We start from the raw sequence: 17173 nt of genomic DNA, 5'->3' as shown, positions 1-17173 counted from the left end.
GGGACATATAATACTGAAAACAACAATAATAGGTCTGTATTTGTGTCACAAATATATTTTATTAAATTATTATAATAATAGATTTCTTATAATAATAATAATAATTGTTTTTAATAATAATAATAATAATAATAATAATAATAATAATAATAATATGATATTATTATTATTCAACCAAAGACTATAAATGATCATATATATATATATATATATATATATATATATATATATATATATATATATATATATATATATATATATATATATATATATATATATTTAAACTACTACTACTACTAATACTACTACTACTACTACTTCTACTACTACTTCTACTACTACTAATAACACTACTACTTCTACTACTACTACTACTACTACTTCTACTACTTCTACTACTAATACTACTACTACTAGGCCTACTACTACTACTTCTACTACTAATACTACTACTACTACTACTTCTACTACTACTACTACTACTACTTCTACTAATACTTCTAGTAGTACTTCTACTACTGCTACTTCTACTACTACTACTACTACTTCTACTACTACTACTACTACTACTACTTCTACTACTACTACTACTACTTCTACTACTACCACTACTACTACTACTACTACTACTTCTACTACTAATACTTCTACTACTTCTACTACTACTACTACTACTACTACTTCTACTACTACTACTACTACTACTCTACTACTACTACTACTACTACTACTACTACTTACTACTACTACTACTCACTACTACTACTACTACTACCACTACTACCACTACTACTACTACTACTACTACTACTACTTCTACTACTACTACTACTACTACTACTACTACTTCTACTACTACTACTTCTACTACTACTACTACTTCTACTACTACTACTACTACTACTACCACTACTACCACTACTACTACTACTACTAATACTTCTACTACTTCTACTACTACTACTACTACTACTATACGAGCTTATGGGACGCTCAAGGGGTTCAGGATTAATGCAGTCAAGATGGTGCACAGTGGTGTGTGTTTCCGGTAAAAGAAACACGAAATGGAATCCCAGTTTAACTTATTTATTCAAAGGAGTTGGTATATGTTAATTCACAAATGTGTGTGGTCTGTAACAAACAAAATAGAAACAAAGAAAAAACTGTTGTAATTATATCAGTAAATTATATAAACATTCAGTTTTATATAATATATAAAGTAACAAATGGGTTAACTGCTTGCCAATTATAATAAAATAATAAAGTAAACAATGACACGCAGATTGCACGCTCGTTGCGTGTGCTCAATATTACAGCAGCAGTAAACATATAACATGTCATCAAATCAACATGTTCAAACAATACTTAACAAACCGGGTGATTTGTAACTAGGAAGAGAATATAATATCTTATAACATAATACAGTGACAATCATTTTCAAGCTCAAAGTACAATATGAAAACGGTTCGGTTTCACTTTGTGACGCAGTTTAAATTGCATTCACTTTACGAGCAAATCTCGACATTCAGAACAATAATATTAACACCAAAGGGGAAATATATATGAAAACTCACCCGTAATCATTTACGCACGGAGAAAAAACATATACATCGCTGAATAACAGACCAGCCGGCCTAATTTGTAACTCAGATGCCGATTTGCATGTCCACACCTGCCTGAGCGCTATATAATACAAAAACTCAGAGGGCGTGGTTAGGGCTTTCTCACAACTACTAATACTTCTACTACTTCTACTACTACTACTACTACTACTACTTCTACTACTACTACTACTCTACTACTACTACTACTACTACTACTACTACTACTACTACTACTACTACTGCTACTACTACTACTACTACTACTACTACTACTACTACTACTACTACTACTACTACTGCTACTACTGCTACTACTACTACTACTACTCTACTACTCTACTACTACTGCTACTACTACTACTACTACTGCTACTACTACTACTACCACTACTACTACTACTCTACTACTACTCTACTACTACTACTACTACTCTACTACTACTACTCTACTACTACTCTACTGCTACTACCACTGCTACTACTACTACTACTACTACTACTCTACTACTACCACAACTACCACTACTACTACTGCTACTACTCACTACTACTACCACTACTACTACTCACTACTACTACCACTACTACCACCACTACTCACTACTACTACTACCACTACCACTGCTACTACCACTACTACTGCCACTACTACCACTGCCACTACTACTGCTACTACTACTACTACTGCTACTCTACTACTACTACTGCTACTACTGCTACTACTACTGCTACTACTACTATTAATGCTACTACTACTATTGCTACTAGCATACTACTACTAATACTACTTCTACGACTACTACTAATACTACTCCTAATATTACTACTACTAATACTACTAGTATTAGTTATGATTATTATTAGATTTCTACTACTACTACTAATAATAACAATAATTATTATTATTATTTTAGCCTAGGCCTATACATACGAATTATGCTGTTGTTGTTTTCCTTATTATTATAGGCTATTGAACATAAAATCCAAAATATTTGTGGACGTTATCACTCTCATTAATGTGGGAAAGCGAAATATGTTTTCATCTTTGCCCCAGTTGCCCCCCCACCCCCACCCCTCATTTGTTATAAGAGAGTATTTTTTCTATATGTGGGAAAACTGTGATATGCTTTGAAACAGCACACTTCACGGTTTATCGTATAAAAAAACACGAACAGTTTGTCACACATTTCCTTTTATTTAGCTGTGGCTTGGTTTAAGATGCGTAAGTGAAGAGTGCATGTGGAATTGCATGACATCACGGGTCCATTGAAAGACCACCTGCTGTATTAAAAAGGAGGGGAAACCACGAGAAACGTCGCATCCCGACCATTCTCTTGTGTGAAGATGGCGGTCCCAGCTCAGAGCAGCCGGACCGGATCCGTCAGCAGCAGTCTCGGGAACAGTCCGACCGCAACACCGGGCGGCTTGAACAACAATCACAAGCTGTGGTGCTGTCACGAGCTGGATTTCAGGTCCGGAGTGAAGATCGGAGAGCTCAACCGACTCATCCATGAATTCAGTAAAGAAGACCAGCGCGAGTATGATGACCAGAGGGCACTGGAAATACACACCGCCAAGGATTTCATCTTCTCCATGCTCGGTAATAGCATCTCCCGATTGGTTAAAATCAGTGTTATTTAGTGAAATCATTATCATTATTATAATCATTAAATCAAGCCGATTCGTCCAGTATTTAATCATTATTTTATTTTATTAAGTGACAAATGTTATAGCCTAATCTATGTAGAATAATTGAATAGCTGAACTAAGACAGAAATGGTCAGGTATAATATGATTTTTCTTTTCTTTTGAGGTTATATATGTGCATGAAGGTTAATCAGGTCCATGTAAGGTGTGTTTCCATCCCTGTTGTATGTACTCTGTGCTTTCAACATCTTACATTACCACTGAATTTTGGTCTGTTCTTAAGCTGTTTTATTTTTGATCCCTTGCGGAAAATTAATTCCACAGTAGTCTGATGAATACATGCTCTTAATCTGCTCTTTGACGGGATCAGAATGATTATGTCCACATGTTGAATTCCCCTGAATCTCTTTAAAAGAAAAAGTGAAGGATGTAAAGAAAAATCACGTGCCTTTGGCAAAGGTCAGTACCATGGACAGAGCAGACTGAGGTGCATAAATTAATACATTAATTAATGAGTGTGATACGTAGTCATGTTAGGGTTAATGAAGTAATAAAATGAAGAAGTAAACTAATCAATTATGTATTTACCAGTGGTATTAATCACTAATAATGTCCAAATCTCTGCATTGAGTTCCTATTAAAAAAACCTTGACACAGTTGTGTTGGACGTGTTGTGAGTCCTAAATGTATCACACAGCTATAACTTCCACTTGTGTGTTTTTCTGGTCTTGGAACGCTGTAGGTATCCGAAAATAAACTTATATGCAGAAAATCAAAGGTTAGATTTTAGGGCTTGGCTCAAAATTAGCAAGAGTGGCTTTTAATTACAAAAGCAATTATGTTTATTTCCTTGAATTGTTGTAACACATGCATTAAATCCTATATAATTCAATGGCCCGTCGTCAATTATTCCTTACTTAATTTAGCCTCATTTTAGTCTAAAAATATTGGTCTGGCACCTTGTGGTCTGAGTCAGGATAAAAATATGTATATTTTCAAATGGCCAAATCAATAGTCTTGTCTATCATTGGGCTTCAATTCCAAACTAGGCGGAAGTGGGTGTAAAGCAGCATTCTTTCAATTGTGGGAACCTCATGTCCATTGAGACAGAAGTAATGTACAGCTCTCTCTCATTCTGTTCTCACTCTTTCAGTCCGTGCCATTCATCCAAGCTCAATTCAGATAGGAGGAGGCTGATTGGCCAGCAGTGTAGTGTATGTAAATGAGACAGATGGAACAAAAGTGACACTGGATGTATTTGTGAGTTGGATTTACTTTTAAAGAAGGATTGAAAGAAGGAGTGGAAGAGGCGGAGGGGTTTGTGAAACGTTTAGGATTTTGCTTAACACAAAGGGTGTTCAGTGTTGTGGGGCATGAATATGTAAATGTGACAGGAAGCAATCTTTTTAGAAACATTTGTTTGTAAAGTAAAATACTTTAATGATATTACTTTCTTTCAGTTGTTTACTACTTTGGAATTATGAAGTGTTAGCCTTTGTCTGATAATTTACTCTATTAATGATCATTAAAAAGCTTCTAACATTTGAAATTTCTAGGTATGCTCTTAGATATTGCAATCAAAACTTTCCCTAAGGAACAAGTGTAGTCTAAACTCAGGGACATGTTCAGTTTTATGCTAATCTGGCCAGCATTAAGTCTCTTTGCTAATGTTAAGATTTATTCAGATAGTGGATTAATAGCAATAGATTCTGATTTGCATGTGTCTTTTAGGGAACCGCAATATGAATGAAAAAAAGTGAACGGTGACCAGAACTTTAAAGCTCCAAAAAGCACATAAAGGCAGCATAAAAGTAACCCATACGACTCCAGTGGTTTAATCCATGTCTTCAGAAGCGATATGATAGGTGTGGGTGAGAAACAGATCAATATTTAAATCCTTTTTTTTACTATAAGTTCCCTTCCCAGTAGGTGGTGATATGCACGAAGAATGCAAAACGCCAAAAACAAAATAGTGAAAGTGGACATTTATAGTAAAAAAGGAAAGGAAGAAAAAAGAAAGAAAGTCTGTGATGGTATGAGGGTGAGAGAGAGTGATGAGAGAATTTTCATTTTTGGGTGAACTATTCCTTTAAGAAGTAGAAAAAGAAGGTGACATTCATGGACTTTACCATAGTGAGTTATTCCAAGGACACATAACCAAACTGTCTCATCCAGAGATTTGCTATAAATATTTGAATGCATCCCTAGCCCCAAAGGGGATAGGCAAAATTACAGCTTGGTTTGGTTCTAGGACATCTCTTTCCTCCTTTATTGATCTGATGCTTTTTGCTAGTGCTGGTGTCAGCTTTCAGGGTCTCTTATTGATCCACTGTAAATAGACGCCATAGAAGAGTGCTCTGCTGTCTGCTGAGAAATGGAAGAACTTTGGACATGTGAATGGAAGTGTGCATTAGTAAAGTGTGGATCTTATTATTAAGACTGATTTTGAAATTGATTTAACATGTTAATTCAGTGCAATTAATTATATAAAAATAACAAGTTAAATATTAACTCAATTAATCATGTCACCGATATAAGAAATTTGCCTACTAGTGGAGTAATTCAGATTTGAAGTGCCACCGCCAAGTTTTTGCGATGTCACAGTCAGTAGGGGGTTGTAAGCATAAGCTGCACAGGAAACAAACCAACAGCTGATCAAAAACAGACGTAGCAGAGTGCAGGGGCCTAAAGATGCATTTTTTAATTTTCAAACTAAATTTAACTTGACACATTGTGCTAAAAAAAATCAGCATTCATGGCTAGAGATGCTGAAAACCAATGAAATGTGACAAAACCACAATGAGATGCACCAGAAGCATCCTTCCAACTCATGCGTACAGATGGAACGTGCCCTTTGAGAACATCTCTTGAGTCTACCTCAGACAGATTGATGAGCTCAATTGTAAAATGTAGCGCTGTGGTCTAATACAGTCCAGTGATAGGCTGATATTCAATGAAATGGAAGTAAGCCAAACAATATACTGACTTCTAAAGCCACTTTGGTCTAATGATTTACTTGTCTGTCACAATAATGTAAGGTCTTTGAATTCTATAAATGATTATATTTATCATTTAGGCATATTATATAACATTTTTGTTATTAAACATTGAATTATCTTTATTTGGGGGCTTTTTTTAAAGCAAAAATGCTATATACGGTAATTAATTCTGATTAGTTTGATTAATGATTTGCCATATCATTTGATTAATTTATTTAAAATTTGAATAGCTTTGGCTTTGTTTGGAACTATTTTCATTAGCAGAGCAAAAACATTTTTTTTAAAATAAAATTATTTCAAAATAAAATCACTGCCATTCCGATATTCAGTACAACAGCACTCTTGCTCAAGTGATATTGCTTAAAAAATTATTTTGTCTCTATTTTTCTACACCCTACTATCTATACTCTGTTTTGTCTTTATTTTCAGGCATGGTGCAAAAGTTGGACCAAAAGTTGCCTGTTGCAAATGAGTACCTATTGTTGTCCGGTGGTGTGCGAGAAGGTGTGGTTGACATGGATCTTGATGAGCTTGGTCTCTACAACCGTGGCTCTGACTATGACATGGCCTTCACCCTGTTGGTTCCTGCCCTAAAGCTACACGACCGGAACCAGCCCGTCACATTGGACATGCGGAACTCAGCACTGGGTCACACATGGCTCAGCTTGCGACTTTTTAATGAAGGTACCATCAACCGCTGGCGGGATTGCTGCACGATCACTGACCATCTGAATGGCACCACCAACTACTTCTTCTCACCCACACTGGTAGCTGACTGGTTCCAAGAAGCAGTTGGATTGGTCCTGGCAGAGTTGCAGCGCAAGCCCCAAAGGGGCACCCCGAGGTTGGAACGGGTTGAGCATCACAGCACTCTGCTGTCTATGGTTTTAGGTGTGGGCAGCAGTCGTATGCTTTATGACATTGTTCCTGTGGTGTCTTTTAAAGGCTGGCCAGCAGTTGCCCAGAGCTGGTTGATGGAGAACCACTTCTGGGATGGGAAGATCACAGAGGAGGAGGTGATCAGTGGCTTTTATCTGCTGCCTGCCTGCTCAGCCTCCGGTTGCAGAGAAAACGAGTGGCGTCTCTCCTTTGCCCGCAGTGAAGTGCAGTTAAAAAAATGTATCTCACCAGGACTCATGCAAGCTTACCAGGCATGCAAGGCAATTGTTGTCAAGCTTCTGGCCCAACCTACAGCTGTCACTCCCTATTACTTACGGAGCATCATGTTGTGGGCCTGCGACCGACTACCTTCCAGTTATTTGTCACAGGAAGACTATGCTGCACACTTCATGCTGGGTCTCATTGACGATTTGCAGCACTGCCTGGTAAACAAGACCTGCCCAAACTATTTCATTCCACAATGTAACATGCTGGAGCAGCTATGCGATGAGACAGCCATGTTTCAAGCTCGTAAGCTTGCGCTTGTACGCTCGGATCCAGCTGAGCACCTGCGCTCCATCATTGAGCAGGCCAAGGCTGCCAATAGACTTACACAGGAGATGCAACGTTGTGTGAGTTCCTCCGGTCTGCCGTCTCCACTGGCCGATCCGTCCTCTGCAGATCACCAACAACCCGATGACCGGTTGGCTAAGAAGTTGCAGCAGTTGGTGACAGAGAATCCAGGCAAGTCCATCTCTGTGTTCATCAACCCTGACGATGTTACACGCCCTCACTTCCGTATCGATGACAAGTTTTTCTGAAAAGCAAGGTCTTTTTTCATTTCTCCTCTGCTGTCCTTTAATGTATTGATAATGATTGAACCTGAGGATGTGCTAGATGACACTGTCCCTGAAACTGGAGCTGTGTCCATGTGCTTGCACACATCAGTAGTGATTGGAGAGGATCCCATGGAAGAAATCAACTGCAGGAGAAACAAAGATCTATAAGACTGGCCTTATCCGGATGGAGAATGTCAACCAGCTGTTTGTATAGCAGTGCATGCACCTGCAGAGGTTCTAAGTAGGGATATGCACGGTTATTGTTTTTAACATTTGGTTAACTACAAGGTTTCCCGAACGGTTAATCTGCTTTTCATGGGGACGCAGGAGAACATTCGTTTCAATGGAATTTCCTAAAACCTCTATTTCGTCTATTTCATCAAAGTAGCAGCAAATAAACTGCACAGTGATCTATGAGCCTAAATAGCACAATACATAGATATTCAAATGATAAAATCTCACATAAAAGTCGAATGAAAAAAATAATGTATATGCGCTCTGGCCGGGCAGGTTCACATTTCCATGAGGCAGTGAAGCCTCTTCGGGGTGATTTGATTTTGAAATGGTTTCAAATAAAATGGCATTGGACTTATTTAATTATTGTACGTATATGCACACCAGAGTGAAAAAAATCGGTTATCAAGCGCTGAAACTTTGCTTGGTTGAATCCCATCTGGGATCATGTTTAATGGTGTAACAGTCACAATAAATCTGAAGTATGTAATTTCTGTGATATTATTGCCACCGAACGGATCAAGGTATTTAAAACAGCTTTCCGAATATGCCCCTCGTCTGCTGTTTTTAGAAACGTCAGATACCGTAAACAGGTAACTCTAAACAAATGCATGAATTTTATAGTGCCACAGAGACAAAGCATTTAAAGTTTTTGAGAAAATGAACCGCTGACTGACTTACATGTATTTGTCTGTCCTTATTAGGCTGGGATAGAAGAAAGTATTTTAACACTGAAAAAGTTACATACTACAGCTTTAAGTCTTCTTCGCAACCTGAACTCCTTCAGAACACAGTACAACGAATGAAACACAATGCAGGTGTTTTTAGATGTGTTTATTACAAATAAATTTTGTTTTTTTAGTACTTTAATTGGTGTCTAAAAAGGCAGCAATCCTGCGCTGAAAGAAAAAACTGTGAGATTCAGCACAACAGTCAAAGAAGCCATCCAGCACATGTTAACATTATATGGAAAAACAGCGCAGACACACACAAAAGCATGTTTGAACAGCCCCTAACTCTATATTTGAAAAGGTGGTCAGGTTGAAGACTTGCAAGTGTAGAATAACCTCTATTGCACGTTTAGAATAATGTCTCCTACATACAACACAACTTTCAAAGATGTAAGAACGTGGTACAGTTCATATTACCCAACTGTCTGTCTTGTCATGGAAGTCATAGAGTTTTCAAATTACAAGGCGAATTGGTGACAGGGGTGAACACATTACAAGACATTTCACTATTGACAAATCCCTGTTGACTCCAAACTACGTTTCACAAGAGAGAACACGCGAGAAGTGATACGAGGTAAGAAAACAAATGCATGATCATATGTTATGAATTTCAGAATATGATGTGTATGTTTTTAATCGCCTCAAGGCATCATATATTTTATTGGTTACAATATGAAAAAGTACCTACTATTGAAAAATCTACCCATTTGCTTACCTTACTGTCCAAGAGAATTAGCCATTTCTCTCCAACTCTTCTCTTTCTCCACCCGGTTGTGGTACAGTTCAGAGGAAACATGAAATATGCACTGGTGCTCCTGCCAATGTTCCACTAATATTTCCTCCATTTCTTCAGTCCAATGAGACTTTCTTGATACCGCAGCCATGCTTGTTGATGTTCTATTGCAGGTACATCAGGACTTCTCCACTGAAACTTCCCGTGCCCCGTTTCTTGCTCTCTCATTGGCTGTAGGTCAACGCTGCACTTGTATTCAGTCTAAACATATTTCACATTGCACGATTTGGAGCGAGCTCCGATTTGCCTATGATTTCGGACTTTTGTCGGCGATCTCCACAAAACTGCCGGCGAGCCAAAATTGGGCTTAAAATAGTGTAGTGTAAACTCGGCATAACCGAATAGTGATTTTGGTATTCGAATAGTGAATAGTAATAGAATGGTTAAGTGAATGTTGTCTATCCGAGCACATCACTAGATCTAAGCATTGTGGATTTGGTTTCATGGTGAGTGAGAACAGAGAAAGTATTTGATGCCGATCTTATTCTCGTGTTTATCCACAAAGAAACTATAAATTGTTTTCTGTATATTACCTCTTTTTGTTTGTGTTATATACAAATAATGCTGTGATAGAACATGGACAGTAATGAACTTGCATTATTATTTATTAAGAGTAAACAATGGCAGGATATGCCAGAGGAAGCCAAACCATATGCAAAGGGGTTCAAGGATGGGCAAGAAGGAGGCAGGAACTGGCAGAACAGTCAACATAAGTTTAATATCGTAAGTCAACTTAAACAAACATAAACTTAGGGGGAGGCTGGGTAGCTCAGCATGTAAAGACACTGACTACCACACCTGGAGTCACAAGTTTGAATCCAGGGTATTGAGTGACTCCAGTCAGGCTTCCTAAGCAACCAATTGGCATGGTTGCTAGGGTGGGTAGAGTCTGATTGGGTTAACCTCCTCGTGATCACTATTATGTGGTTCTCGCTTTCGGTAGGGTGCGTGGAGGCCGCGATGAATAGTGTGAAACCTCCACGCGCCCTAGGTCTCCGTGGTAACGTGCTCAACAAGCCACGTGATAGCATGAGGTATTGACAGCCTCAGACATGGAGGGAACTGAGATTCGTCCTCCGCCACATGGATTGAGGCAAGCCACTACGCCACCATGAGGACTTAGAGCGAATTGGGAATTGGGTATTCCAAATTGGGGAAAAAGGGGGAGAAAGAGGAGAAAAACAAACATAAACACACAGACACACACAGCGTTCACATGTGTCTCTCTCGCTCACTCTCGAACTGGCTCCTCTGGCTCGTCTTTATCCCTGACCCGGCTGATTAGGACAATTCAGCACCGGGCATGCATCCTCACGGCCCATCCACATCACACCATATTTCTCTCAAGGATATTCAAATCAAATTCCTTAAGTGCAATTAATAGAATGTAAATTTATGCCCATTTAGAATGAGATTTAATTGACAAAAATGTTCAACCACAAGAATGCAAAATAAGATTTTTGTTATGTGTGGGGGTATCTGAATTATAGCCCTGAAACTGTTGCTGCTTATAGAAATTATATGAATATTCTTTTGATATTTAGATTTTTGAGAAGGGATATGTTCACAGTGACCACTAGCAGCTGTCCTGACATACAGTATCTAATACTACAATCCACCTATTCATAATATTAATGGTGGCTCTAACATAAAATTACAGTGTAGGACATTAGTCATGTAGGTTGTACTGTATCTCAAATAACAATTCAAGCTTGCCTGTGTTGTTCTGCCAGTAAATAAAGAGTTGCACAATATTTTTGAAGTTGTGTTGGAATGGAACATTGTTTTTTGCTTGGTTTGCTCAAACTGTAATAAATAACAACAAATCTGCATATTGTTTTGAGGGGTGAAAAAAAACACATTTATTTCTTAGCGTTTTCTCCTTTCTTGTAATGAAAATATTTTAAAAATAGAACGGTCTTCACACATGAAAATTGCTTTTATATTTTAGAAAGGAGATCACTTGTAAGAGGATTATCATATTTGGGGATCATTGGCATCTAAAAGTTTGAAAACCCCTAGGTAAGATCAAGATCAATATATGGTTATTTATAAGCTCATTTTAGCCTCATTACTCAATTATCTTCCATTGAACTTGACACTAAGTCCCACTGCAGATGAAAGGTTTCTGGTGCAAAGGCTTTTGATTCCAAAAGAGCAAGATTTGACTCAATAGAAACTGGATTGTTTTACACAGGAAATTGTAGCATGTTCTCCAGTTTGTATGAGATGTTCAGACCTAGTGGACGCCACAGACAAGCTGAATCAGCACAATCTGTGACATAATATCTGAGCCTGCTCCTTTCCACATAACCACAATAGCTGCCCTGTTCCTGTTGAAGAACTGTTTCATAATACATAAGCTACTGCTGCACAAATAGACACATCCACCGTCCCCCATCTGTTTTAACCCTTCTGACAAGCAAACAATCCCCCCTACACACACACACACATACACACATACACAATGCTTACAACACTTAATGTCCTATTAAAACAATACACACCTAAAAATGCTGTAAATAAGTCTTTGAGAGGTCATTAAAATGGACTCTGTTTCTTATTTGTGCTTGAAATGACTCTGGGCCCCTGATATAAGCACAGTACACTGAACTACCGTATAGAGCATCTAGTTCTTTTTATAACAGCAGGAAACATAATCTGTTATTCCCTTGTCCCTGCATACTGCTGATAGTGCCGTTCTTCAGAGTTTGATCAATGAAGCCATTACAATTTTAACATTTAAAAATATACAGAGAAAATATGAACATATGAAAATATGAAATGACAGAATTTCTCACCTTTTCTAACACATCCTTACATTCATTCACAAAATGGAATGACTGTCAGAAGTTATGATTTTGCTGTTGCATGTGCTGTTGTTATATGGGAAGACTCATATGCTTTTGTACAGAATTCACTTGGCTATCACACAAGCAAAGAGCTTTCAGCAGTACAGTAAATGCACAGCTCCATTGACAGTGGTTCAATACAAACATTTAAGGGGCAGTTCACACCAAATGTGTTCTTTCGCTCAAAAAGTAGACTTTGAGCCATGACTTAAGTAAAATTAAGCAGGTCTCTTGAGATGTGTTTTTAACAGTTGAAGTTCCTTTTAAAGCTCATGTGTGTAATTTGTATGATGTTCAAATACTTGCTCTTATCCCATGTTAAAGGAAAAGTTCACCCAAAAATGACATTTCTCTCATCATCTGCGCATGTTCACATGCTCTGTGTATGCGTCAATTGCAAGGAAGTTTGAACAAGCTTCTCTCATGAACGTACCACTGTGATTGCAGATGTCAAGAAAGGTCTGTTGGTCTGTTTCTCACCCTAAAATCAATCGTATCGCTTCTAAAGGCATGGATAAATTACTTGAGTCAAATTGATTACTTTTATGCTGCCTTAATGTCCTTTTTCGAGCATGGACATTTTTGACCCATTGACTTGCATTGTATGAAATAAAATACACATCATAGTCTTCTGAAGAATTTAAGACATATTATTATTGAGTATTTTTAATTAATTCATCTGGTATGGATGATGACTATTATATATATACAGTATGCATTTTTCCCTATTCTGTTCGAGAACATAAACAGCTCTGTTCCTTCTTTAATTTGACTAAGGATTCAAATCTTATCTTCTTTTTTGGAAATAAAAATGTACTGCACACATTTTTATTTGTTCTTGTTGTGCTATCCAAAATGTAAGGTTTAGAGACTGACAATATCTACAGTATATCTAAATATCTGTCTTATAGAGACATTGTTTCATAGATGTGTAGAAGCAGTCATAGGCATGTAATAATAATAATTCACCAATATGAATCAAATAAAGGCTATATTTTTCTCGGTCTCTCGTGATATATGTGACAGTGTATAAGACGTGTTACAGGCCTACAAAAATTTGTGGATCAATACATATATTCTTATAAACCATGAATTACTTGAGATGACAAGAGTAAAAAGAAGAGCACGTTTGTCTTTATATATCCTGCAGTGATTGACTATAACACGGCACAAGCAGAGCAATCTCATGGAGATAAAATACAAAAAAATGTCTGCATCCAGTATTTAAAATAAGAACTAAACTTTGAAGCCGCCAGAGGTAAAATAACATTTGTTATATGAATGAATTTAAACTACTAACTTTTAGTTAGCCACTAATAAAGCATGTCAAACAAAGTTGTGAATAAGCTATATGCCATACTGATAACACTAAATAATAGCAGATATGTCACAAGTATGAAAGAGAATGTGATATAGCCTAATGTGCAACTAGCGTTATAAACATCCATTACATCACAGAAATCGACCACCACTAGTAATTGTGCTACAGTCCGCAGAGAGGACTGCTTGCATTGGTGGTGCCAGATTTATCCATGAAGCGAGACGCTGAAAAAACAGCGAGAAGCAGCACAACGGTCAAAGATGTCCATCTAGCACATGTTAAGAAATAAGTCAACAAATCTTAATGATTTGAAACAGTCTGAATAAATTAGGTTACACCAACAAAACTAATTTTAAGAGTTAGATAAGGTAGAAATAGCACCTTATATTAATAATTGCAGGATACAACTTTTACAGTGCAGGAAAATAACTGAAAAAACAGCAGCTTGGACAGACAAACAAAAACACGTTCGGTGTGAACGGCACCAATCTCTCTCTCTCTCTCTCTCTCTCTCTCTCTCTCTCTCTCTGCTGAATCCACATATCTGCACATGTACAGAGCACTCCCATCCTCTGTGCTTGGGATAAAAACTCCCTCACATAAACATTCATCAATAGCGCCGCCGCGATTGCGTTCTCTAACGACAGCTTTCTGCTGCGAGACCACAGCGAGGCTCAGCGTACGACTCTTTCCGAGAAGAACAGACGCATCCCGCAACTGTTCTGAGACACAGCCCCCACCACAACTCCCTCCACAACACAGGGCGACATGGATAAAGGAGATAAAGGTAAGAAACTTAGAGGCGTTAAAGTGTTTATAATCATGCCAGAAGGGAGTTATGTGGAGCACTTGCTGCGCTCAGGGGCTGTTCAGGGAAAGTAGACTGCGGATCTGATAGATCCGCGAAGTGTGCTGGCTTGATTTTATGCTCAATGCAGTATCTGGACCAAAAAGCTTAGCAAGTGCGAAAGATCCTGTAGATCTGCACATTCCGTTAGGAAGTGGTCATATTTAATGTTTAATAGTTGCTGTTGAGTGGATAGATCAGATAACAAATGTACATTAGTGCTTACAGAGTGTGCCAAGATATAGGCAGCGGGTGCTTTCTTCATGTGCAGATAATTATTCTGACAAAATACCTCATCCACAGTAAAGCACAAACCTTATGAATTGTTACTCGAGTTAACTGAAACCTTTAAAATTAGGATTTTGTGTTAGGCCTTTACCTTTAACCAGAGCTTGCTGACTTTTTGGGAGAGATCATTTCTGCCAAGTAAATCCAGGGCCAGGTGTTCCTTTAAAAAGTGCTGGCTGTCCACATTTTGGGCAAGAAAAATGTGTGTGATGTGGCTTTTGTGGCACAGAGCCCTCTGATAAGCATATGTGCGTAGCAGAGGATCGTTCTAGCAATAAGGAACTCTCTCCATCACCATGTACACTGCAACGTTGTTTAGTAGTTTATGTTAACACACAGAGAGTATTATTTCACCATGGGCTGAGATAAAAGTGATAGTTCACCCTAAAATGAAAATTCTCTCATCATTTACTCGCCCTCATGCCACCCAAGATGTGCATGACTTTCTTTTTTCTGCGGAACACAAATTATGATTTTTAGAAGAATATTTCAGCTCTGTGCAAGGCAAGTGAATCAGTGCCAAAATTTTGACGTTGCAAAAAGCACATAAAGGTATCATAAAAATAATCCATATGACTGCAGTGGTTAAATCCATGTCTTCTAAAGTGATATGATAGGTGCGGGTGAGAGACAGATCAATATTTAAAGGGATATTTCACCCAAAAACGAAAATCCTCTCGTGATTTACCTACCTTTAAGCTATCCCAGATGTGTATAACTTTCCCCTTCTGTCACTCACTCGACGTTATGTCGATGAAGTGACACTAGGGGTCGACCTTGAGAGCACAAAACACCTTCAGATCTTTGAGAAAAGGCCAATGAAAATTGGCGAGTTGAATTTGCATGCCACTCCCCCCGACATATGGGTATAAAAGGGCCAGCAATCAAGTTGATTCAGATTTCTTCTTTGGACGCATCTTTTAAAAGATGCCATTCCGTCTCTGGATGTGGTCGTTACCTCTCCGCCTCTGACGGTCACGAACACTGCCTCACGTGTCTGGGCCAATGTCACGTTGAGGAAGCGTTTGTGGATGGTTCATGTTCTCACTGCGAGAACATGACCATGACCACTTTACGAGCGTGGATCTCCTTCTTCTGCAGTCCCCATTCCCGGCCCTCCTACCTACGGGTACGGCCCCGATGTGGCTGACGCTGGAGACGTTTCACGGGCTTCGAGGTTACGGTCCCACCGGGTAATTTCCCGCAGGCCGCCCACCCCGCAGCATGCTCGCTAGCCTCTGTCCATCTCTGGGATGAGACAGGCAGCTCGCCACTCACACTCAGAGCAACAGCTCCTCCCTGGCAAGTTCCCCTGAGGAAGGACCTTTGGAAGGCCATTGCGCTAACTTCACTGATGCATCGACTGCTGGTTAATAAAGTAAAACAAAATTTCACTAACCTATCGATTTGCTTCAGGAGACATTATTTGATTTACTGGAGTCTTGTGTAAATAAAGTCATACACATCTGGGATAGCTTAAAGGCAAGTAAATAATGAGAGAATTTAAATTTTTGGGTGAACTAACCCTTTAAGTCCTTTTTTCCTAGAAATAATTTTCCCTTTTTTCCTAGAAATAATTCTCCCTGTCCAGTAGGGGGTGATATACATGAAGAATGTAAATCACAAAAACACATGAAGAAGAATGTGAAAGTGGAGATTGACTGAGCACGGAGGGAAATTTTTAGTAAGAAAGGATTTAAATATTGATCTGTTTCTCACCCACACATATCTTAATACTTCAGAAGACAAGATTTAACCACTGGATTCGTATGGATTACATTTATGCTGCCTTTATGTGATTTTTGGCACCCATTCACTTGTATGTGTGGACCAAAAGAGCAGAGAAATTCTTCTAAACATATTAATTTGTGTTCAGCAGAAGAAATAAAGGCATACACATCTGTGATGGCATTAGGGTGAATAAATAATGAGATAATTTTCATTTTTGGGTGAACTATCTCTATATTTCTAAACTATATATTGAACCTTTAAGTCAGTGGAATATCAAAATATTGGAATCTGGATGTTTGTGTATGTGTATTAATGTTAAGCTTGCAATGTCAGACGTGATCCTTTTGCTGAGAAAGTTGCCTTTGATTGACACCTTGTCAAAATTGTCACACACACACACACACACAC

The 17173-nt window shown here is 38.3% G+C and overlaps 1 protein-coding gene across 1 annotated transcript; it reads left to right on the top strand.

The window, feature by feature from the left end:
* Positions 1–2933: 2933 nt before the first annotated feature.
* LOC127645431 (nucleotidyltransferase MB21D2-like) lies at positions 2934–11452 on the top strand. The gene is made up of 2 exons (XM_052129047.1): positions 2934–3204; positions 6680–11452. The coding sequence occupies exons 1-2, from the start codon at positions 2949–2951 to the stop codon at positions 7948–7950; spliced, it is 1527 nt and encodes a 508-aa protein (XP_051985007.1). The 5' UTR covers positions 2934–2948; the 3' UTR covers positions 7951–11452.
* The last annotated feature ends 5721 nt before the right edge of the window (positions 11453–17173 follow it).

This window comes from Xyrauchen texanus, chromosome 6 (assembly GCF_025860055.1).
Source record: "Xyrauchen texanus isolate HMW12.3.18 chromosome 6, RBS_HiC_50CHRs, whole genome shotgun sequence".
Lineage (NCBI taxonomy): Eukaryota > Metazoa > Chordata > Actinopteri > Cypriniformes > Catostomidae > Xyrauchen > Xyrauchen texanus.
The sequence above is the reverse complement of the archived record's forward strand: the minus strand, read 5'-3'. Positions and strand labels throughout refer to the sequence as shown.